General features: G+C 44.8%; 1 protein-coding gene across 1 annotated transcript in view; it reads left to right on the top strand.

Annotated features, from left to right (window-relative positions):
* The first annotated feature begins 18,716 nt into the window (after positions 1-18,716).
* LOC308676587 (WW domain-containing adapter protein with coiled-coil-like) overlaps positions 18,717-22,732 on the top strand; it is a 138,554-nt gene continuing 134,538 nt past the window's right edge. The window contains exons 1-3 of the mRNA XM_081342466.1: positions 18,717-18,769; positions 18,898-18,934; positions 22,279-22,474. Of these exons, the coding sequence (XP_081198592.1) occupies positions 18,729-18,769; positions 18,898-18,934; positions 22,279-22,474 (274 nt within the window). The 5' untranslated portion in view covers positions 18,717-18,728. The remainder of the gene's footprint in view (positions 18,770-18,897; positions 18,935-22,278; positions 22,475-22,732) is intronic.

The following is a 22,732-nucleotide window of genomic DNA, read 5'->3' as shown; positions in this document are numbered from 1 at the left end:
CAGATCTTATCTATTTAAGTACATTCTGTTTCAGATTTCAATAAGATGGTCAAAACTCCATTCTTCTTGAGTCTTATTCTAGCTTTTTTCCTTTGCCAAATCATCTTCCAAGTCCTTGTTTTTGGGTCATCGAACTAATCTCCTTGTAATATCATGTATATTAATTGATATTGGCAAAACCATCCGCCATTTTTTTGAGAGGACTTGTAGGTCTAGTGGGTCCTCTCTTTATTCTTCCATATCGACATAGTTGTTCTGGAATGTTTTGTCTTCTCATCCAACTGTTCTTTTTCTAGATCCTCTAGTTCCTTCTGAGTTGTATAAGCAACCTTTTTCTTTTTCCAGGTTGTCAATGTCTTTTCTGGATTTTCAAATATCAGTATTTGTTTAATAGTAGATTCTTCTGTCATGATACTTGAATGTTTCATTTTTTCTATTGTATTTTGTATAGATGGTTCTTTAATTGTGGTCAAAGTTTAGGCTTTCATATCTGGGCTGTCTTCTTGTTCCTTCACATAGCCTCTTACTATTTCATTGGTTGTGGTAAGAATTTGGATTAGTGTTTTTAACATAGCAAGAATTTATTGATCTTCATCTATAAATAAATTTTGTTCCTGGTCTTCTTCCATGTTGGTATTTTAAACTAAAGGCTTTACACTTAGAAAATCCAAAAGAAAGATTTTTTTTCTAGATAGGGAACACAAAGCCTTTCACAGCTGTTGTTTCAAAGTTCTCAAGGTTATGTATCTTATCTATTTCCCTGGACAGTCAGCCAGGCCCCTTTTAAAGTTTCCCTTTGAGTCCCAAAGTTGTCTTAATCTTTTCAGTTTTTCTTTCTTTTTTTCATAAGAAAGAATCCAGATTTCCAACAGAAGTAGACAATGAACAATAGGAAATAAAAAAATCTTTCAATCCACATGCTTTGAGAAATAAAGTTCCAATTGGGATTCAGTTACTTTTTCAACATTTAAAAGGCCCCTGGTTATTTTATTATTATTATTATTATTATTATTATTATTATTATTATTATTATTATTATTATTATTTTTATTTATATACCGCCCTTCTCCCGAAGGACTCAGGGAGTCGCTGCTCTTTCTGGAGGGAGGGCAAAAGTCCCCCTTCCCTCACCAAAGGGGGGAAAATGCTTACCAGCTTAAGGAGGTACAGAAAGTAATTAGGGTGTAAAAGAGGTAGATCTCACCAAGTCTCTTCTGCGCTGCTTTAAGAGTTGCCTGGTTGAAAATGACCTGGCCTAGGGATGAGCCATAATGGCCGGTCCTTTCGTCCGCCGGTTTGGAGGGATCGCCAGGTCCAACGGGAGAGTTGCGGCTCTCCCATGATCCTGTGAGTGCCACTCCTTGCTGGTCACCTCTTCAGGGCGACTTTCGGCCCTTTTCAGGGCCCCGCAGTGATGCGAAACTGGCAGGGGGAGAGCAAGTCTCCCAACTGTCCATAGAGGCTGCGTGACAAACCGGAAGTCCCTCTCCATGTTAAATATCATTTTGCTGGATAGGGCCCATTGTTCAAGTCTGTCAAGATCTTTCTGGATCCTGAGCTTGTCTTCTGGGGTGTTGGCTATTCCTGCCAGCTGTGTGTCATCTGTAAATTTGATGAGTTCCTCTTCTATTCCCTCATCTAAATCATTTATGAAGATATTGAAGAGTACTGGGCCTAAGACGGAACCTTGTGGTACTCCACTGCTTACTTCCCTCCATGTACTGTATATGTAGTACCATTAAGGATTACTTGTTGAGTATGGTTTGTCAGCCAGTTACAAATCCATTTGTTGGTGATGCTCTCTATCCTGTTTCTTTGACTTTTTTTCTTGTTATTGATATGTTAAAAAAACTTTATCTTTCACTTTTGTTGCCAGTCACTCAGCTGCTGACAGCCGAAGTCAAACTTACTACCAAGCACGCTGAAAGCAACGCGAAGCTGGGTGAGATTTTATCTTCTCTCTACTCTAAGTACTTTCCTGTAAAAGCTCCTTGAAGTACTATCCCCCTGTGAGAAGAGAGGGAAGGGAATTTCTACCCCACCCCCCAAGAATAGCGGCGTCTGACTACCCAGGGGAATTAAGCATCAAAAAGAACAATTTTAATCAAATTGGATTTATATGCCTTTGAAACTTGGAGACCCTAAAGTGTCCTATTCTTACTGGAAATTCTTGTTATTAAATGCAAAAAAAATAAAATAAATAAAATTGGAAAAGAACCCAGAAAAATGTGGGATTTAAAAAACCTTAAATGGTACTAGTGACATCTTGTGGTGAAGCTTGGTATGGCAATTTGTTATTTCCTAAAAAGAGACTTGGCTCACAGCCCAGACCTAGATAAGACTGTCCTGACCTTGGCACTATCCAACTGTAAGAGAACAGCTGGGCAGTGAAACTGGCCTACCTAAACTGTGAATGTAAACCCTTACTGATTTTTGTTTAACAAACAACTTCTACTAGAAAGACTACTGTTTACAAATATGCGAAAGAGATGAACGAAGACCAGCAAAAATCCTCCCTATGCTAAAAGCAATACATGAAACCATCCTTACAGCTTGTGACAAAATGAGACCTAAAATAAAAGACCAAGATGCCATCTTAGATGCACAAAGCCAAATTTTTGATTGCAACTAAAGAATCAACAATGCAGAAGACAGCAGAAGAAGTGTAACAGCTAAATATTAAGACAGAGGACTCAACTGACCAACAAGTACAGCTAATGGATAATCCAGACAAGGAAGTGACAATACTGAAAATGGAAATGACTTTCTATACAAACCAGAAGAAATTTCAGAAAGAAGAACAGATTGAATTGAAGACAAATACATCAGAGCAAATATGGGGGACTGGAATCACAGGGCAACAATTTAATGAATACAAATGGGCCAGTCCTTCCAGAAAACTGGCAATTAAATGGTCTCCTTTGATTCAAATAACACATATAAATATGGAGGGAGATTTATGGAAGCCTAGTTGGTAAAGGAAGAAAGCTAGAATAAAGTTGAAAATTGGGGTTTTGATTTATTAGAGGGGACTTTATACTGTCAATTAGAGGGTTAAAAGGAGATGCTGAGACAAGGGGAATTTGGGCTATTCGATTCAAAATAGTTAGAAATTAGTGGAAAATAAGGATTTGATTTAATATTGAAAAATGAGATTTAAAAGGGAAATGAAAATTAACTATCAGGAATACGTTTGATTTATTGACTAACCCAGGCAATATATATAATGGTTTTGATCTATTAAAAGGGGATATTTTATTATTAAGTAGAATAATTAATATGGTGGGAAACAGAAAATTTTTAGGAAGTAGAACAAGCTTACGTTTAAAAAGGTAAAATGTGTAGTCTGCATATTACAGTTTCTTGTGAAGTGAGATAAGGGAAAACTTGGTTACCCAAAGTTTGAAAATTATGTATATTAAAGGTTGATTGGAATATTGATGAGAAATTAAAAATTGAGCAAAAATTAATAGGACACGGATTGTTTTACAAAGATTAATTAAAATATGTATAAGCTAAAAATGTATTGAGAAATGTAATAATGATGTTTTCATTGAGTTGATATAATTAGAAATGTACTAGCTTGAATATGAGATAGTAAATGTTAAAGGAAAAAGAGAAGAAATATTTGATGATGTAACCTGAGATTTGTACTAAGGATTTTGTTATTGAATTGTTTAACCCCGCCACCACGTTGCTTTTCAAATACTTAAATGTAAAACTGGTAAACCAATAAAATATTATATATATATAAAATGAAATGTGTTTCTCTTTCCATTTTTTGTATTTGTCTTTTTTGTCTTTCAGTTTATCAAAGAGATCTCTGTGCGACCATTCTGGTTTCTTGGATTTCTTGTTTTTCTTTTTTAGTGGCACTGTGCTGGTCTGGGCTTTTGTGATCATAGTTTTCAGAGTTTCCCATGCTTCTTGAGTTGTTTTCCCCTTTAGGATGTTCACTCATGGAATCTTTCCTAGGCTCTGAGTTTGTTAAAATCAGCTCTTTTAAAGTTTAAGACGATGGATTATGTTCTATTGCTTGAATAGAATAGAGCTGGAAGGGACCTTGGAGGTCTTCTAGTCTAGCCCCCTGCTCAAGCAGGAGACCCTACCTACAAGTGGCTTGTGTTTGCATTATACTCAATTACAATATGATGTGGTCACTCTCACCCAAAGTTCCGGAAACTTCAATTCCCTCTATCATTTCTTCTCTATTAGTAAGAATTAGGTCCAGTATAGCTTTTCCTCTAGTTTCCTCCTCTAGTTTTGGATGACAAAGTTGTCGGCTAGGTTGGTTAGGAATCTTTTTGATCTCCCATTTGCTGCACAATTTATCTTCCAGTTGATATCAGGGTAAAGTCTCCCATTACTACTGTGATATGTTTTCTACAAACATTTGTTAACTGGTTGGTAAAAAGTTCATCTATTTCTTCTGATTGGTTGGGTGGCCTGTAGTATACACCTATGGCAATGTCACTCTTTTTTTCCTTTTATATTGACTCATATACATTCTAAAGGGCTTTTTATCTTTGATCATGTGCATTTCTGTAGATATGTAGTGATCGCTTATATACTGTATAGTGCAAGTACATCTCCTCTTTTTGTAGACGTTTCTTTTTAACAATTTGTATCCATCCATCACTACATTCCAGTCATGAGTTTCATCCCACCATGTTTCTGTAATGGCAACTATATCGTACCTACCCTTGTGTACTATTGCTTCTAGTTCACCTTGTTTGTTCCTGAAACTTTGAGTGTGTGTGTATAAGCATTTGAGACTTTTATGCCTGTCTGTGGGTATGTTTCCTGCATTTCCTACTTAGTGTTTGAGTTTTTCTTTTTTCTCATCACTCCCTACCTCATTCTTTGATTTTTTTCCCCTTGGGGTTTATGATTGGTTTTGTGTTCTAGAGATTTTAAAGATTGGTCACCCTCCCCCCTTAATTTTAGTTTAAAGCCCTTCTGATGAGTTGAGCTAGTCATTTTCTGAGTACATTTTCCCCTGTTTTCGTTAAGTGCAACCCATACCTTGCCAATAGTCCTTCATGTAGGTAATGCAGTCCATGGTTCAGGAAACCAAAGTTCTCTTAGTGAGCAAGCAGTTTATTTCTAGAATTCTTTTTTCCCTCAATGGATGTTGACCTTTCCTTGGAAGTACTGATGAGAACACCACTTGTGCTCCTAGCTCCTTAACTTTTTTGCCTAGTTGCTCATTATCTCTCAATATTGTACTCAGGTTTTGTTGTGTCATTTGTCCCTGTGTGAAGGAGAAAAAGGTAGTAATCTGTGGGCCTAATTATTTTGGTGAGATTCTCAGCCACATCTTTGATTTTTGCTCCAGGAAGACAACATACCTCTCTAGATTGAATGTCCGGTCTGCAGACGGCTGGTTCTGTTCTGAAAATAGTCTCCTATCATCAACACTCGTCTTCTGCTTCTTTCTTGATTGTCATGTTTTCTTCCATGTGTGACATGTCTCCATTTGTCTTCCTCCAAAGGTTCATCCACAGGGTCAAATCCTTTGGAAGTTGTTTGTTCATTATTTGGTTCAATTTGGGTATAGCCTTCTTGTGTAGATTGGAGTTTGGCTAGAATTGCCTGTAGATCCTTTACTTTTTCTTCTAGTAGTTGAGGAATCCCTCCAAACTCGTGGGGGAATATATATATATATGTTAAATGTTTGTTAAGCATTCAGAATACACTTGCTTAGTCCCAGACACGGGACAAAACTTATTTCCTGTTTCAGCCTAGCCCAAGGCCATCTACAGGCAGTAGCCACAGCAGTGGCAGCTCATATTTGTGTAAATTTTTTGGGCTTGCTAACAAAGAATAAAGGGAGACCGATATGATCATTTCAAACTTATTTGTTCTCATCAGTCAGCCATACCCTTCTGAGATTCAGTCGGCCCAGGTTCAAATCTCAGAAGGGTATGGCTGACTGATGAGAACAAATAAGTTTAAAATGATCATATCGGTCTCCCTTTATTTGTTAGCAAGCCAAGAAAATTTACATACATACATACATACATACATGTTGTTGTTAGCTGCAAAGTCGTATCCGACCCATCGCGACCCTATGGACAACGTTCCTCCAGGCCTTCCTGTCCTCTACCATCTGCTGGAGTCCATTTAAGCTCACGCCTACTGCTTCAGTGACTCCATCCAGCCACCTCATTCTCTGTCGTCCCCTTCTTCTCTTGCCCTCAATCTTTCCCAGCATTAGGCTCTTCTCCAGTGAGTCCTTCCTTCTCATTAGGTGGCCAAAGTATTTGAGTTTTGGCTTCAGGATCTGGCCTTCCAAAGAGCAGTCAGGGTTGATCTCCTCTAGGACTGACCGGTTTGATCGCCTTACAGTCCAAGGGCCAGGATCAGCGCTTCTTCGGGGCTGTCAGGGCTCAGTGGAAGCACCAGAATCAGCGCCAGGCTCCAGCTGGAGCTCGGCGCTGATCCTGGCGCTTCTGAGCCCAGAAGAAGTGCCAATCCCCTGGAATGTTGCAGCATCTCCAGGGTCTTGTGATTTACATTCAGATGCTTGGCAACTGATTCATATTTATGATGGTCACAGTGTCCCAGGGTCATGTGAAGTGACCAAAACCTGCTGCAACCACCCAGTAGACAGGGGGAATAAAAACCAAACACCCCCCACCCCACCCCCGCTGCCAATCCTCAACAGAAATGCTCACAATGAAAACCTTGGACAAGAAAAAGAGCGCCGCCGGGTGGGCAGGCAGGTGTCTTGCTCGGCTGTGGCCTGGGGGGCACTTTTTCAGTGCCATTGTAACTTTGAACAGTCACTAAATGAACTGTTGTAAGTCGAGGACTACCTGTACTTCATCACTTTTATTTCCTTTTTTTTGGTCATCAAGTTTTTGACATCTTGCTAGGCGACTGGTGGTACTCAGATGTTGCCATATCCTAAAAGTGGTACAATGGGTGACAAGGTTGAAAATGTTAGATGTTTTGTGCCAGCCATGGCAGTTCCCCAAAAAGGTCATCAGATGGGAGCAAAGAGGCTTCTTTGCTCCCACTGGTGGGTCAGGGGTCCCCGGCCCCTGCAGCCCCATTGGCGAGAGAGTTTTATGGTAAGGGAGGGGCTGAGACCCCCCCATAAATACCTCTGCTCAAGGGGCTGCTCTCTGCTTGCTCTCTGTTCTCTTTGTTCTTTCTTTTGCTTGCTTGCTTATCCATGAGCTCAACCCAGGCATGGATGCCTCCATGCCAGGGAACTCTTTCTATTTACTTTATCATTAAATAAAGCTTTGAATGATTGCATTCCTGCGTGATGCCTTTTACTTGGAAGCACATTAACAAAACATCGACCTCGTGAGACCATCTCACAAATTGGAAGCAAGAGGATGGTTTAAGGCAACGCTTCCAAGTCACGCAAGATGCCTGGAGGTTCAAAGAACTCATTTGAAACGGATGGCAGGAGATCCCCGATTGTGACAAGGAGTCTTCAATCCAGGACGGCAGCCCTGCATCCAGCCCCTGACGCAAGCTCAGCGCCAGGGACCCCTTCGCATGCCTCCCTACAGCTGCAAGCCACAGAGGGAAGCATGGAAGGCTTACAGTCCACCCAAGACTGCCCAGATGCAGCAGAAGCGGCCCGGGCCCAAGACAAGCGCCGCGTGGGCCAGATGACTGAACAGGAACGCGAAGAGCTGCTCCTAACGTTTCTTGCAGCACAAAGGACGTCACAAGCCTCTCCACGGGGGATGCCAGCGCAGGAGGCCTCTGGACGCCGGATAAGTCCTTCCCCAGTGCCCACGAGGCCCCCTAACATGGCGCCGGCCACCCTGAGTGACCCTGGGACCCCGGAGCTTTTGGCGTGAAATTTCCCGCCAAACTATGACCTACAGCTTCCGGGGGCAACCGGAAGCAAGATGGCGGCCCCCAGGACACCCACATGGCCTGATATTGATAGGCCTAAGCCAAGCCTCGAGGCCCAGCAATCGGTGGCATCCAGCCGAAGCAGCATGGAAACCCCCTGGTCCTCCCCACCGGAAAGCCTCAAGGCCTATGATGGCCTCAAAGCCTGCCCAGCCGAGACTGCTACAGCAGGGCTTGAAGCAGCCATCCAGGCCCTGATTGCGGCCCTGGAAGCCAAAAGGACCGCGGCCTCGACATCGGGGGTAGCCAGCCTCCCTCGCTACCCCCCAGAGGCCTCCAACCCTCTTCCTGGGGCCTAACTGCCGGGAGGCGTCCAGCCTGCAGCCTCCCAACTACGTCCTGCAACCCCAGAGGGCCCCCAGTGAACCCCCGGGCCCTCCAGCCTACTTTATGCCGCCGCCCAGACGCCCTGCTTGCCAGATGGTCTTCGGGGGGGGCTCTGGATGAGGCCCCCTCCTCCAGCACCGTCTTCAGCCGCCTCCAGGGTCTTCAGGGCCAGCGATGGGCTTCTCAGGGCAATCCAGGCAATCCATGTGCCATCCAAGCCCCATCCTGCGATCTTCGCCCCCCGGTGAGTGTTCCAGTGCCGGGGGGGCTTCAGGAAGAATCTTCGGGGCTGCTGCGGCCTTCAGCCCCTCTTCAAGCCCAAATTCCGGCCTACAGGCCCAGGGCTGGGCCTAGCACAGAAGCAGGAAGCGCTCTCTCCGCCCCCTGGGCTGAAATGAGCTCTGAGCATGCCCAGTCGGGGCCATCCAAAAATCAGAGAAAAATACCACGATCTACCAGCAGAGGGGTCCCTCTTCCATTCACATCAATGGAAAATTCACAGATCTTTATAAATGGATTTAGAGCCAAGAAAAATTCTTTTTTATCTGCTCCTGCATTCTTAAATAAATTTGAAAAACTGCAACTTGGGGGGGGGGGAAATTTCATCAGATGGAGTAAAGAAGTGCAGATGTATCTATTAGAGCAAGGGACTCTAGAGATGGTTCTGGACCCCCCACCTCTTCCCTGGGGACCCCAAAAAGAGTGGTATCATAGGAAAGCATACACCACTCTACTGAGCTCACTGGATACTAACTTGTACTCCAGTATTCCAGATGGGCTCACAGCTGGTGAAGTTTGGCGGTTATTATACAATTTATTCAACAGCGACAGCATCGGTTCGATCACCAGACTCACAACTGAGTTTTACACCACCAGACTCAGATTTGGATCTAACATGGCCGAGCACCTGGGAAAATTGAAAGCACTCAGGGCAGAACTGATGTCCAGAGACTACCTTGTACCTGAGGCTAACATGGTCGCTGTCATTCTGGCTTCCCTGGACAAAAATTGGAGCAGTTTCATTGTTTCACTGGAGGGGACAATGAAGGAAGCCATGACTCTGTCCTACCTCACAGGGAGGCTCATTGAGGAAGATAGGAGACGAAGAAATGCAGGAGAATACGCCAGAGTTACCACCCAGCGAACCAGCAGGAGGCACCACAGCTCAGAGCAGGTTAATGCTCTACTTAAGTGTTTCATCTGTGGCTCTGAGGGGCACCTGAAGGACTGCCCCCATCACCAACAAGGCCCCAAGCGTGGTCCCAATCAAGGAAGGGGCAAGGGGCAAGGTAGGGGACGTGGCGGGGGCAAAGGTAGTGCCAAGGGAAATTTTGTGCATACTTGTCCTCTCACCCCCACCACAAAGGCTGATAGCCCCACTGACTTATGGTTACTGGACTCTGGAGCTTCATCTCACATTACCAATATGAAACAAGGGTTTCGACTTCCGGTGGCGACGCGGCGCCGAAGACAGCCGTCTCCGGGCTGTCCGCTCCGCAGCTGTGTTTATCCATCTAAAACAGCGCCGATCAGCTGTTTAGGTGGATTTGAAGCCCCCTCCTCGGGAGAAGAGGAGGGGGTGAGGCCCCAGGTAGGGGTTGAGCTCTCCGGGGCCGCCTGAGCTGAAAGTTTGGGCGGCTGAAGGATTGAGCCCCCCCGAAGCCTGGGTTAACTCCGAGCTGCGCAGCGTCTCTGCTCCGTGATTTTTGGAGCAGAGCCAGGCGTTAGCAACCACCCCTGCCAGAAGGAAAGACTTTCGAGTAATAAGGTGCAGGCAGAGCGGTACAGCAGGCCAAGGTGAAGTGGACTTTTATTTTTACTCCCTAGCTCAATGGATTTTACAGCTTTAAAGTGAAAGTACGCAACAAGTGAAAGTGGGGAAAGATGGCGGCTAAATCTTCCTCTAAAGTTCTTCGGAGTGCGGGAACTTCCCCGGTGCAACAGACTTCGTTGCAAGCATTGCTTCCTCCTGCACCTCCTCTGGCATTGACGCTTAAGGATTTACAAGATGCCTTTGCAAAGCAATCCCAGGTAATGTCAGATATGATGGATGATAAGATGGCAAAGCTGGAGGAGAAATTGGAGAAATTGGAGGAGAGGATGGAAGAGAAGTTTAGTGCAATGAGGGTAGACATTTTGTCTACAATTGAAAGCGTGGCTGAATGTGTGCAACGTTTGGATGAAAAAGTGGAGGATCTTAGTCAAAAGAACTCTATATTAGAAGTAAAGGTACTTAAGAATGAAAATATAAGGGATAAAATGGACGGAGAATTGAGCCTTGTCCAGTACCATCAGATGCAGTATGCTATTAGAATCAGGGGCTTAAAAGAGAATCCTAAAGAAGATTTAAAGCAGCTGATCTCTGAGGCTTTGGAAGCAGTACTGGGCCAGCCAGCATCTGAAATAGAGGGAAGCATGGATAAAATCTTTCGTGTAAATTCATGGATTGCAAGGCAGAGGAAGCTACCTAGAGATGTGGTGGTCTATTTTACAAAGAGAGCAACTAGAGATGAAGTTATTCAAGCTGCTTATGATACTAAATTTGTGGTTGCTGAGCAAGAAGTTCTGGTTCTAAAAGAGATTCCTCCAAAGATTTTAAGGAGAAGGAAAGATTTTGCATTCCTTGCACAGGAACTTAAGAAACGTGATATTAAGTTTAGATGGGAGATTCCAGTCGGAATGGTGGTGATGCATGAAGGTAAAAGATATCGTCTGGTTACTGTGACTCAGGCACGTGATTTCTACAGCAATGTTTTAAAAGCAACCCCTCTATCACTCCTGGAAGCTGCAAAGGGATTTGGAGAGGGAAAACCTCAAGAGGCTGAAGGTGGACAGACAGAGGAGAATGGTGCTGGAGGGGATCAAATTACAGCTTCATCGGCTGCTGTTGGAGAGCAGAGGTTGACGCGTGCCGCCTTAAGACGAGCAAGACAAGTACAAGAGCAAGACCAGCAGAAATTTATGGAACTCTCAAAGCGTACTTACAGTGAAGCTGTGGGAGGGGCGCGGCCCAAGGAAATTACAGGGGCCATTGAAGATGTGCTCCAAAAGCTTCGGGACGCCAAGCATGGCGACTAAATTTCTAACCTGGAATGTCAATGGATTAAACTCACCACAGAAGAGAAAGAAAGTTTTTCAATATTTAAAACAATTTAAGACTGATGTTATTTGCTTGCAAGAAACGCATATTAGGGTTATGGACCAAAAGTACTTATCGAATTCAAGGTTGGGTACGCAATTTGTTGCCTCTGCGATGAACAAGAAAAATGGAGTGGTTGTCTACGTTAAAAGTACTCTAACAGCGGAACTAATTGAAGTAGATAAGCAAGGAAGATATGTCATGATAGATTTGCTGTTAGAAGGTAAAAAAACGCTTCTAATTGGATTGTATGCTCCTAACCAACAACAAGCTGATTTTTTTAGTTTACTTCACACAAAGGTTACCCAATTGGATTATAAATCGTGTATTTTTATGGGGGACTGGAATGGTGTTTTAGACGTACAGATGGATAAGGCTGGTTCTTTTAAGCGGGTTCCGAGCCATGCTAGATTGCCTAAATCTTTTTTTGAAATGAAGGACGATTTGGAACTGCGAGATATTTGGCGCGATACACATCTACACGAAAAGGATTATACTTTTTTCTCTGACAGACATCAATCTTTTTCCAGGATTGATTTTATTTTGTTGACTAATGACTTTTTTCCTAGGATTAAGAAGGTAAAGATCTGTGCAAGAACTATTTCTGACCATAGCCCAGTTTGGTTAGAGATCAATAAGGACAATAGGGATAGGCGCTCGTGGCGCGTAAATGAGAATTTATTTAGAAATCAGAGAAATGTGGAACAATGTAAACAGCAGATGAAGGATTTCTTTGAAATTAACATGAATAAGGATACCTCTATGGACATGGTTTGGGATGCTAGCAAGGCCTACATGAGAGGGGTGTTGATATATATGAATAATAAATGCAGACGTACTTTGGAAGTTAGAAGGAAAGAATTGGAGAATGAAATTAGGGAAAAAGAAAAGGCCCTAATCGAGAATCCATTGGATGTGAAGACTAAGGAGGTTATTAATCTATTAAGAGGACAATTTGATAAGTTGATGGCTGATCAAGTGGCAACCAATTTACGGTTTGCTAGGCATAATACTTTTTGCAATGCTAATAAGCCAGGTAGATGGCTAGCTTACAGACTAAGGAAAAAGCAAAGGGCTTCTAATATAGATAAAATTGAATATAGGGGAAAGGTTGTGCTTCAACAGGATCTTATTAAGGAAGCTTTTGTGGATTTTTATTCTAAATTATATGCTAAGGAGAAGATTAATGAAAAAGACATTGATGTATACTTGGAGAATGCTAGCATCCCGGTTCTTACGCAAGCACAAAAGGAGGAGATTAATCAATTGATAACAGAAGAAGAAATTCTTATAGCAATTAAGGAATTGAAGGTGGATAAAGCGCCAGGCACGGATGGTTTGACTGCGGCTTACTACAAAAATTTACAATTGGAGTTGATAAAGCCGTTAAAGGAACTGTTCCAGACAATTCAGAGAGGGGGAAAGGTGCCTCCGTCTTGGAGAACTGCTTTTATTTCTTTGATTCCGAAGGAAGATCAAGGACCAAAAAGTTTCATTTAGCATTTGAATAAGTGTTCCTTTCTTTTTTCTTTTTTCTTTCTTTTTATATGTAATATTAATATTGCTTGTAGTTATTTTATATGAGCTAGAGAGTGATAGATTTAAGAATTTATTGTTGGTAGCATATGGATGTTTATGATTGTTCTTTGTTTTTATACCTTGTACTTAGCTCTGGGAAGTCGGGGGGGGGGAGGAGGAAATGGGGGGGAGGGGCAGGGAGGGATAGGTAGGGTTGGGGGGAGGGGGGGATTGTTAAAGATAAAATGTACTCTAAAACTTTTCAATAAAAAAAAAAGAAACAAGGGTTTAAAACGTTAAAGAAAATTAACTCATCTGTCAAGGTGGCCAATGTTGATAAGGCTTTGGTTGTTGGGGAGGGCACTGTTTCTGCACCTGGACTAGGAAAAGTTGAAGGGGTATTGCATGCTCCCTCCATTGCCAACAACCTATTAAGCATTATCAAATTATGTGACGATGACAGGGTGGAAGTTTTATTTCGCAAAGGGGGAGGTCATGTCACCCGGAACCAGAGGGTCATTGGAAATATTGCCATCATAAATGGTTTGCCATACTTCTCCCCTGAAAAACCACCCACAGAGGACAGTCCACCGGATGCCACGTCAGAAGGGGCCTGCGCACGGGAAGAGAGATAGCCCCCACAACCAGCCCCAAGGCTGTCTAAGGAGCGCAAGGCCGAAGCGGTTGCACCCAAGCCACCTCAGCCAGCCCCACAACTTTCCAAGGGCAGTGTGGACAAGAAACCCGAATCTCAGCAGGCACCTACAGCACCGCTCAAGGCAACCAGAGCCAAGAGGGTGTCAGTGGGGAAGCCACTCCACGATAAGTGTGCCCATCTCTTACACCGAAGATTAGGTCATGCGAGCTTCCCTGTGGTTAAAAAGATGGGAGAGTTTGCTGAGGGAGTCCAGCTCAAGGATTGTGAGGTGTTCCTGGACTGTGCCATCTGTAAGAGGACAAAGAGGAAGGCTGCCCCCACCCCTAAGGTGTCACTGCGTAAGGCCCAATACCCGTACCAACTAGTACATGTTGATTTGGTTGGGCCATTCACACCATCCCTAGGGAAAAGACAGTATTTTCTCACTGCCGTTGACGATTTTTCACGATACGGCCACGTGTATACCCTCACAGAAAAATCCGAAGCCTTTGACGCCATAAAATCACTGTATGACTTTGTAGAGACCCAGTATAAGACCAAGATCGCACAACTGCAGAGCGACCGCGGGGCTGAGTTCATGTCCCGAAAATTCCAGGACTGGGTAAGGCGTAAGGGCATCCGCCATTTTCTTATCGCGCCCTTCACTCCTGCTCAGAATGGCGTGGCTGAGAAAAGAAATGGAATCCTGCAAACTATGATGCGTAGTCTGATTGCAGATGCTGGGGTCGCAGAATCATACTGGGCAGAGGCGGTGAAATACGCCAATTACACCTTAAACCGCACCTGGAGCAGTGTTGTGGACCAGACCCCATATTTCCTGGTCCACGGTAGGAAACCAAGTCTCGGACACTTGCGTGTGTTTGGCTCCTACACTTGGGTGCACATCCCCAAGCAGCTGCGGAAGAAGGGGAGATCTGTCTCCCAGAGACTGAGGTTCTTGGGCTATGCTCCTGGCTCCAAGGCCTACCGTTTCCTGGGAGAAGGGGGCAGGACTGTGACTTCCCAATCTGCCTCCTTCGAAGAGGACTCCAATTGGACCCAGATCCACTCGAATGATCTGAGCCCATATGTCAACCAACCCAGCAAGGACACACCGACCACGACATCACCTGAGACAACCACATACCCTGCCACCGACGAAAGTGAGGAACAAGACGAAGATGTCATCCTACCTGGATCAGATGGGGAGGATGAGCCGTCCAGTCCCAAGGGGGAAGACACGCCGTCTTCACCCCCAGTGACGCCTCAGAGACACGCGGAAGAAAAGGGCGGTGAGTGGCAGAAGGTCAGGAGATCAAAGCGGTCCAACAAAGGGATCCCGCCAAAGAGAATCAACATTGGGCACATCGCGTCTGTCAACAGCGTTGTGGTCACCCCAAAATCCTTCTCTGACATCCAGGAGCTGCCCATCGAAGAACAGGAGAAATGGCAGGTCACGATGGAGAAGGAAATGGAGAGCCTGAAAAAAACCTCAAGGTCTTCACCCCCCAGCAACCACCAAAGGAGAGGAAAGTCATTGGCACAAGGTGGGTTTACAAGGCCAAACCACTTGCCAATGGCCTCTACCTGTATAAGGCCCGTTTGGTAGCTCAGGGGTTCGCTCAGCGCTACATGGAGGACTACGGGGAGACCTACTCTCCAACCGTCCGGGCAGAGAGCGTCAAGGCCGCCCTCGTAACTGCAGCCGCTCTGCGGGAGGAAGTCTTCCAATTCGACATCCAGACGGCTTACCTCCACGCCAACTTGGACCGGCAGATTTATGTGAGGGCCCCTCCTGGCTACCAGCAGGAAGGGGGAAATACATGGTTGCTCCAAAAAGGGTTATATGGCCTCAAGCAGTCGGGGAAACTATGGTACGACTGCCTTAGAAAAAGCTTAGAACGAGTTGGTTTCAGTGCATCCCATGCAGATGAATGTGTTTTCACACGCAACTCCAAGGGTACCACAGAACGGGTGTTAGTTTATGTGGATGACCTCCTATATGTAGGGCCTGACAAGGAAGGGTGTGATGAATTTGCCAAGGCCCTGGGGGAAAAGTTTACCCTGAAGTCTTTGGGGCGGGTTGACAAGTACTTGGGTGTGCACATCTTGGCCACTAAGGGGGGGTTCGCCCTATCTCAGAAAGAAAAGATAGAGGAGTTATTGGCCAAATGCAAAATGGCAGAATCTAACCCAACGCGTAGCCCAATACAAAGTGACTATTACAATTACACTCACAAGGACGGTCCTGAGTTCACAGATAATACGCTTTACAGATTTGTGATCGGCTCCTTGCTATATATCAGCAATTGGAGCAGGCCTGACATAGCTTTAGCTGTGAATCTACTGTCCAGGCATGTGGAACACCCAAAAGAATTCCACTGGACTGCCGTTAAAAGGGTACTTAGGTACCTCAGGGGCACGACCGATGCTCTCCTTGTGCTGGAACCAGAGAAGGGGAAGACGGCCCAGCTCTCCGCTTACTCAGACGCAGACTGGGCTGGCGACACCAAGAGTAGACGGAGCACCTCTGGTTTCCTCATATTGCTAAATGGCTGTCCTATCCATTGGCATGTTAGGCAGCAAAAATTTGTTTCTTGCTCCACGGCCGAGGCTGAATATGCCAGCCTGTCAGACACGGCCAATGATTTGATTTGGTTCGATGCTCTGATAACGAGCATCTGGGCATCTCCCCCTCTGCCCATCCAAATTCAAGAGGATAATACGGCTGCAATTGCAATCTCGGGGGCATATGCAGTGGGCTCTAGGTCCCGCCACATAGACATATGCTATAAAAATGTCAGGCAGCTTGCCAAAGAGGGGTTTATACATGTTGAGCATTGTAACACAACTGACCAGATAGCTGATCTGTTCACCAAACCTGTTCCCATTGACCGGCACAACCTTCTGTGTAAGCGTTTGTGTTTGGTCTTCTGAACGTGTTTATGCATGTCTATGACACCTGCTCGCCCCCTCACATACATTCACTGGTCCCTGTCAGTGGCTGGCAAGAAGGGGAATTGTTAGATGTTTTGTGCCAGCCATGGCAGTTCCCCAAAAAGGTCATCAGATGGGAGCAAAGAGGCTTCTTTGCTCCCACTGGTGGGTCAGGGGTCCCCGGCCCCTGCAGCCCCATTGGCGAGAGAGTTTTATGGTAAGGGAGGGGCTGAGACCCCCCATAAATACCTCTGCTCAAGGGGCTGCTCTCTGTTCTCTTTGTTCTTTCTTTTGCTTGCTTGCTTATCCATGAGCTCAACCCAGGCATGGATGCCTCCATGCCAGGGAACTCTTTCTATTTACTTTATCGTTAAATAAAGCTTTGAATGATTGCATTCCTGCGTGATGCCTTTTACTTGGAAGCACCTTAACGAAACATCGACCTCGTGAGACCATCTCACAGAAAAGCCCTGGTATAGTCAATTTGGCAAGTTCAGGACTGAGAAAATGTCAGGTCTCCTCGTTTCTGGCCATTGACAAGTGAGGAAGGGCACAATTTTGCTGCTTCTCCCTCTCACCTCCAATTTTCCCCTCTGCCAAAGGGAAAAGCAAGGTTTGCCAAGACAGCAAAAGACAATGTAGCACTCTTGCCGTCAGCTGCAAATGCTTACAAGGCCGAGCCTCTTCCTTCGCTTCAGTGTTCCTAGACTCAGAATACCCAATAAATTGGTTTCCAGCCTTGGAGGACGGCACTGCAACGGATCCTTCCAAGGCGTCTCGCGAAATGGCCACTGGGCACCTTGGGGGAGGGGAGACTTCAAATGAGCTTTAGGCAGCGGTGCCAAGCACGTCTTAGAAGGTTCATCTCCATGTCTGTGCAGTGCTGAAATTGAACTTCTGCTTGCTCACCCCTTCCCCAAGCAAACTACAAGCGAGACCCAGCAATTTTCGGACAGAGGTGCACGATTCATCCCCCCCACCCCCGGCCTTGTGCTTGGGACGTCTGGCGTACAGCGCCCCCTTATGGACGTTTGGCCAGAAGCCTCGTTGTAATTCAGGAGCTTCGGTGCTTGAAATATTCGTGCATCGGAAGCTCCTTCCAGACGGGATGGATTACAACTCCCGCCTTGCAGAGACATCAAGGTGGCTCAGGATGATGAGAGTTGCAGTCCAATATATGAAAACCGCGCGAAGTTGTACCTGCCCTCCCACAAGTAAATCTTACTTAAAAGACCTACTTTTCAAACAGGACTGCGGTGTCACGGGCATCGTTTCGGTGTCCGTTTTAATCTCGTCCCAGGCGGTTTTCCCAGAGGCTACAAAAGGGAACGGACCGCAGAGAAGGCCCTGAGTTAGAACGGGAAAATAAAGCCAGATTTATACCAAAGGCGTCACTGCTTTGCCATCTTCGGCCAGGCTGCAATTTTCTCTGGCGCCGATAAGTTCCAACCCTCGTGCGCGAGAGCAGGCAACCTGTTTAAAGTTAAGGAGCAAACGAGAGAAAAAGCCTCAGCCAATTAGTGGTCCGGGATTGCTCGCGGCTCATTCTCGGGAGTTGGTTTTAGAAGTGCCAGGAAAAGTGCCTATCGGAGCACGTTCCTCATTTCACTTACAGAAACAACGGATACAGAGGTGATGGGGAAACACCCAACGTCTGGGAATACCAACGTCGCATGAAAGCGAGCGCTGTGAGCTCAACGGAAATCTCCGATGTTTTCCGAAGACAAATCAGAATCGGGAGCAGAGAGTGCGAGCGCGCAGGCTTTACTTTTCACGGCAAGGGATTTCCGGTATTGAACGGAAACGGCCGATGCCCCTCCAAAAAGAGGCTCTCAGATTCTAGAGGGGAGGCAGGCGGGGCTTACGCCTAAGAAAGAGGAAGGAGGTTATTAAAAACAATTATAGGGGTGGTGTTTGGTCGGAAGGAGCCGACCAGAGCCGACGTTAAGCGAAGGCGGTGACGTCCCAGTTTCCCGGATGTAATCGGACGGCGGTAGTGTTGGAAGCAGTGGCGGGGGGGGGGAGTCGGACCGCGGGGAAGTCGTCGTCTTCGGCGTTCTTCTGTGTGCTTGTTGTGCAGCAGTGCCTGTCCTTACAAGTGCGGAGAAGAGATGGGCCCGTGAGCGCCGCTTCCTCTCACAGCTGAGCTGCCTGAGCCGCCCCTCCTCCCTCCCTTTCCCGTCCCTGGTTAGAGCGCTGCTTCCCTCTCCTCCCTCGGCGGCGTCCGCGGCCTGGTCGTACCCCCCTGCGCCCCTCAGTCTTTCACACATAGGCCGGGCATTGATGGTAATGTATGCGAGGAAACAGCAAAGACTCAATGATGGGTAAATACTCCTATCGCGTCCTGCCCTCCCCGACTGCGCCTCTGTCGCTGTTCCCCCTCCCCCCGTCCCTCCATGCCAATCGCCAGTAACCGTCGCTCGCTAACTACGTTTCTGTCTTTCTCTTCCAGCTGTCACGACCACAAGGGGGACTCGCAACCCTACCAGGTACTGACTTCTTCGCCCGCCGCAGTCCCCACATTGAGAGGCCCGGCGGCGCCAACAACTAGAGTGTGGGAGGGCAAGCTAAACTAATCGAGCGCAGGCTTCGGCCGACGCTGCAGGCCGCACACGAGCCGCCCTTTCGTCCCGCGTGCGGCCGGCTGGGAGAGGAGGAAGAGGGGGCGGCTGCGGTTGGTTTCCTTCGCCGAGTGCGGGGCGCCTGAGGGAGACAACGGTAGGGGCCTTGCGGGGCAGGGAAACGACCTAGGTACTATGGTGAACGGGAGGATGGCATTGTTTTTTTTTCCTCTTGAAGAAAGCGGTGGGATAGCGGTAAGGCATCTGTTTATAGGAACTCTTCCCTAAAACAATAAAGGACCCTGGGCTCCTGACCCGTATGGGAATTCTAGTTCTTCAGTCCTCCTATTCACAAAGACCTTGTAAATTGGGGGTGGTGCAGGTACTCAGATATTGGAGAGTCCTCGGAGAGTGTGCCACAACTTTAGTTTGTAGGATGAAAATAATTAGTGTGGGATGAAAATAATTACTTGACCTTTAAGGTACTGTCAGGTATCCAGCAGAGCTTAATATCACTGGACAACAAAGATTTTACTTCCTGAACGCTTTCAGATGTATCTTACAGATTTTTGGCTGCTAATCACGAAAATAGAGTGTAATTTAACCTATCAAGAAACATCTGAAAACATGGAACTCTGGTTGAAGCACCTCCAGTACACCAAGTAGAACTGGAATATCTGGAGATCTGAAAGTAGTGGTTCTGCTACTTGGAATGCAGCTCAGATTACCAAGTACTGTTGTTACGTGCAAGTGAGACAGCCATGCAAGAGAGTCACATTATATTAAAAAGAAATGGCCACTCAGAAAGAATTTTGTTCCAGGGACTGAAAAATGTGGCACAATGAACCACTTGGCCTGACAAAAATATTTTTGCCTCCACATAAAACAACTGATGAAAAATTTTGTGAAATCAATGAATAAGGAAGGTGAAGATTTTCATTACTGCATAGAAACATATGGCTGGAAGGTACTTTGGAAGTTCTCTAGTCCAATCCCCCTGCCCAAAACAAGAGTCCTCATACCATCCTGGACAAATGGTGGTCCAATCTCCTCTTGAAAACCTCCAGTGATGGAGCACCCACAACTTCTGGAGGCAAGTTGTTCTGTTGATTAATTGCTCTCACTGTTGGGAAATTCCTCCTTAGTTCCAAGTTGGATCTCTGATAAGGCGTTTGTTGTTGTCTTGCCCTCAGGTCCTATGGAGAATAAATTAACCCCCTCTTCCCTATGACAGCCCTTTAAGTATTGGAAGATTGCCATCCTGTCTGCCCTAAGCCTTCTCTTTGTTAGGCTAAACATATCTAGTTCCCTTAGCTGTTCATTCTATGGTTTAGCCTCCAGACCCCTTTTCTTTATTTCTCTTCTCTGCACTCTTTCCAGGGCCTCAGCATCTTTTTTATATTGTGAACAGAACTGGATGCAGTATTGAAAGTGTGGCCTCACTAGTGCAATATAGAGCAGTAGTATCACTTCCTGCAATCTTGATGCTATCCCTCTGTTGATGCAGTGTAGGACTACATAGGCTTTTTTACCAGCTGCAGCACACTGCTGACTCATACTTAAAAGGTGGTCCACCAGGACACCTAGATCCCTCACAGTTGCTACTGTTGAGCCAGGTACTGCCTATTCTGTACATGTGCATTTGGTTTTTCCTGCCTAAGTGAAGAATCTTACTCTTCTCACCACTGAACTGCATCTTGTTGTATAGGGCCCTATGCTTTGAGACAATTTGAGACAGAAGTTGCTAAGAATAACAGATGCCAAAATTAAGAAAGGCATTTTTGGTGGTCCACAGATCAGATACATCAATGACAAGCGGTTCAAAGATCTGTTAGTGGGGCCAGAGAAAATCCCCTGGAAAACATTCAAGGATGTAATTGAGAATTTTCTTGACAGCTACAGAGCACCAAACTACATTCAGTTGGTTGAGAAACTTCTTATACATACAAGACCATGAAGTGCAACATGTCACTGAAAATTCATTTTCTGCATTCATACTTGGACTTCTTTCCCAAAAGTCTAGGTGCAGTCAGTGATGAACATGGTGAAAGGTTTCACCTGGACATTGCCACAATGAAAAAACAGTATCGGGGCAAGTGGAATCCATGCTGGCTGACTATTGTTGGACACTGGCAAGATACATCAGACACCGAGTACAAATGAAAATCTGCAGCAAAACACTATTAGCTCTTTTGAACTCATGCAGCATGTTGGAAATGTGATTAAATACATTATAGTCATTAAAAGTTAATTCCATATTTCTCAATATTTCTACGATACAGTCATTCTGAAATTACATTTCTGTTCAGTTTGAAGGGGTCCATCATAATCGCCAAAACGTGCGAAAAAATTTGACCAGTGTATTTGGAGGCTGTACTGGATGACAGCCTGCCTTGTGTAAATATCCACTAGGCAAAAGGTGTATATTCCAAAATAATTCAGATGAAGAGCTGCTAACCAAAGCTGTTCTCTGTTGTACTTAATACAGCACAAAGTGGTTTTGCTATGAAAGTACACGTGCAGCAGTTGCTATGTACCTACACTATCTCGCTTTCATAGTCTGAGAATTTATTGAATCTGTAGTCTCTGAAAATGTTTTTGTAAACCTACATAACTGCTGTCTTCACAAATGAGATTTTATTAAAATTAAGTAAGAATACTAAGTATTTTTGTAGTTTTGGTAAGCTATATAAGCTTTTGATAGAAAAAAGTTACCACCATGAAATGCCTCTTATAGCAGTATCATTTATGATATTTATATAACTATTAACATTTACATCTGTTTCAAAAGTTTGCTCTCTTAAACAAGTATGAACATATACTCCAAATATGTTACTCTCTGTTAAAAATAGTGTACACACTACTGTCTGTTTTGGTTAATCAGAATCTTAAATGCATTATTTTTAATAGATCCCATTGATCAGTGATATAACTCATTAATAGAAAATAAAAATCAAACATCCAGAATCAATTGCTAGGAAATTTTTAAAACAATCAAGTATTGGGTTACATTCTGGATAACTTGTTAGGTAGATCTACAGATAGTTTTGGACAGCTGCAAGGCAAACTATTGTTGAACTGTTTTGAATTGAGTTGTCTGAAAAACAGTTTGTGATACACCATGGAGTTTATGTCCAAGAATAATACTAACCTAGAATATGCCTAAGTATATACTTTAAATGTCAGATATTAAAAATCTGGATAATAAAAGTATCCATGGTAAATTCTAGGTATAATACAACTTAAAAATCTATTCTTGTAATTTCTTACAGGCTCTTAAGTACACATCAAGGAGTCACCCCAGTGGTGGTGATCACCGGCATGACAAGATGCGAGACGCCACAGACCCTTCACCACCAAATAAAATGTTGCGGCGATCGGATAGTCCTGAAAACAAATACAGTGACAGTACCGGACACAATAAAGCTAAAACCATTCATAGTTACAGAGTTAGAGAAAGGGATGGTGGTAAGTTTCCTTTAATCTTTTTTTAAATATTAAAATAATAGTTTAATCAATTTGCCTCACCGTTATTTCAGCTTGGCAGAGCACTACATAAAATACATATACACTACATAAAAAAGAAATAGGTTTTTAGTAGTTTTTTTAATGGTACTTTTATTTTCATCTTGTAGATAATTGCCTTTTTACATATAAGAAATGTATGGTCTGGCAAGCTGAGGTGTTTTCTTTGAAATTGCCATCATATTTTGTGTATGTTTAATG

The sequence above is a fragment of the Vipera berus genome (assembly GCF_964194415.1).
Source record: "Vipera berus genome assembly, chromosome: W".
Taxonomy (NCBI): Eukaryota; Metazoa; Chordata; class Lepidosauria; order Squamata; family Viperidae; genus Vipera; species Vipera berus.
The sequence above is the reverse complement of the archived record's forward strand: the minus strand, read 5'-3'. Positions and strand labels throughout refer to the sequence as shown.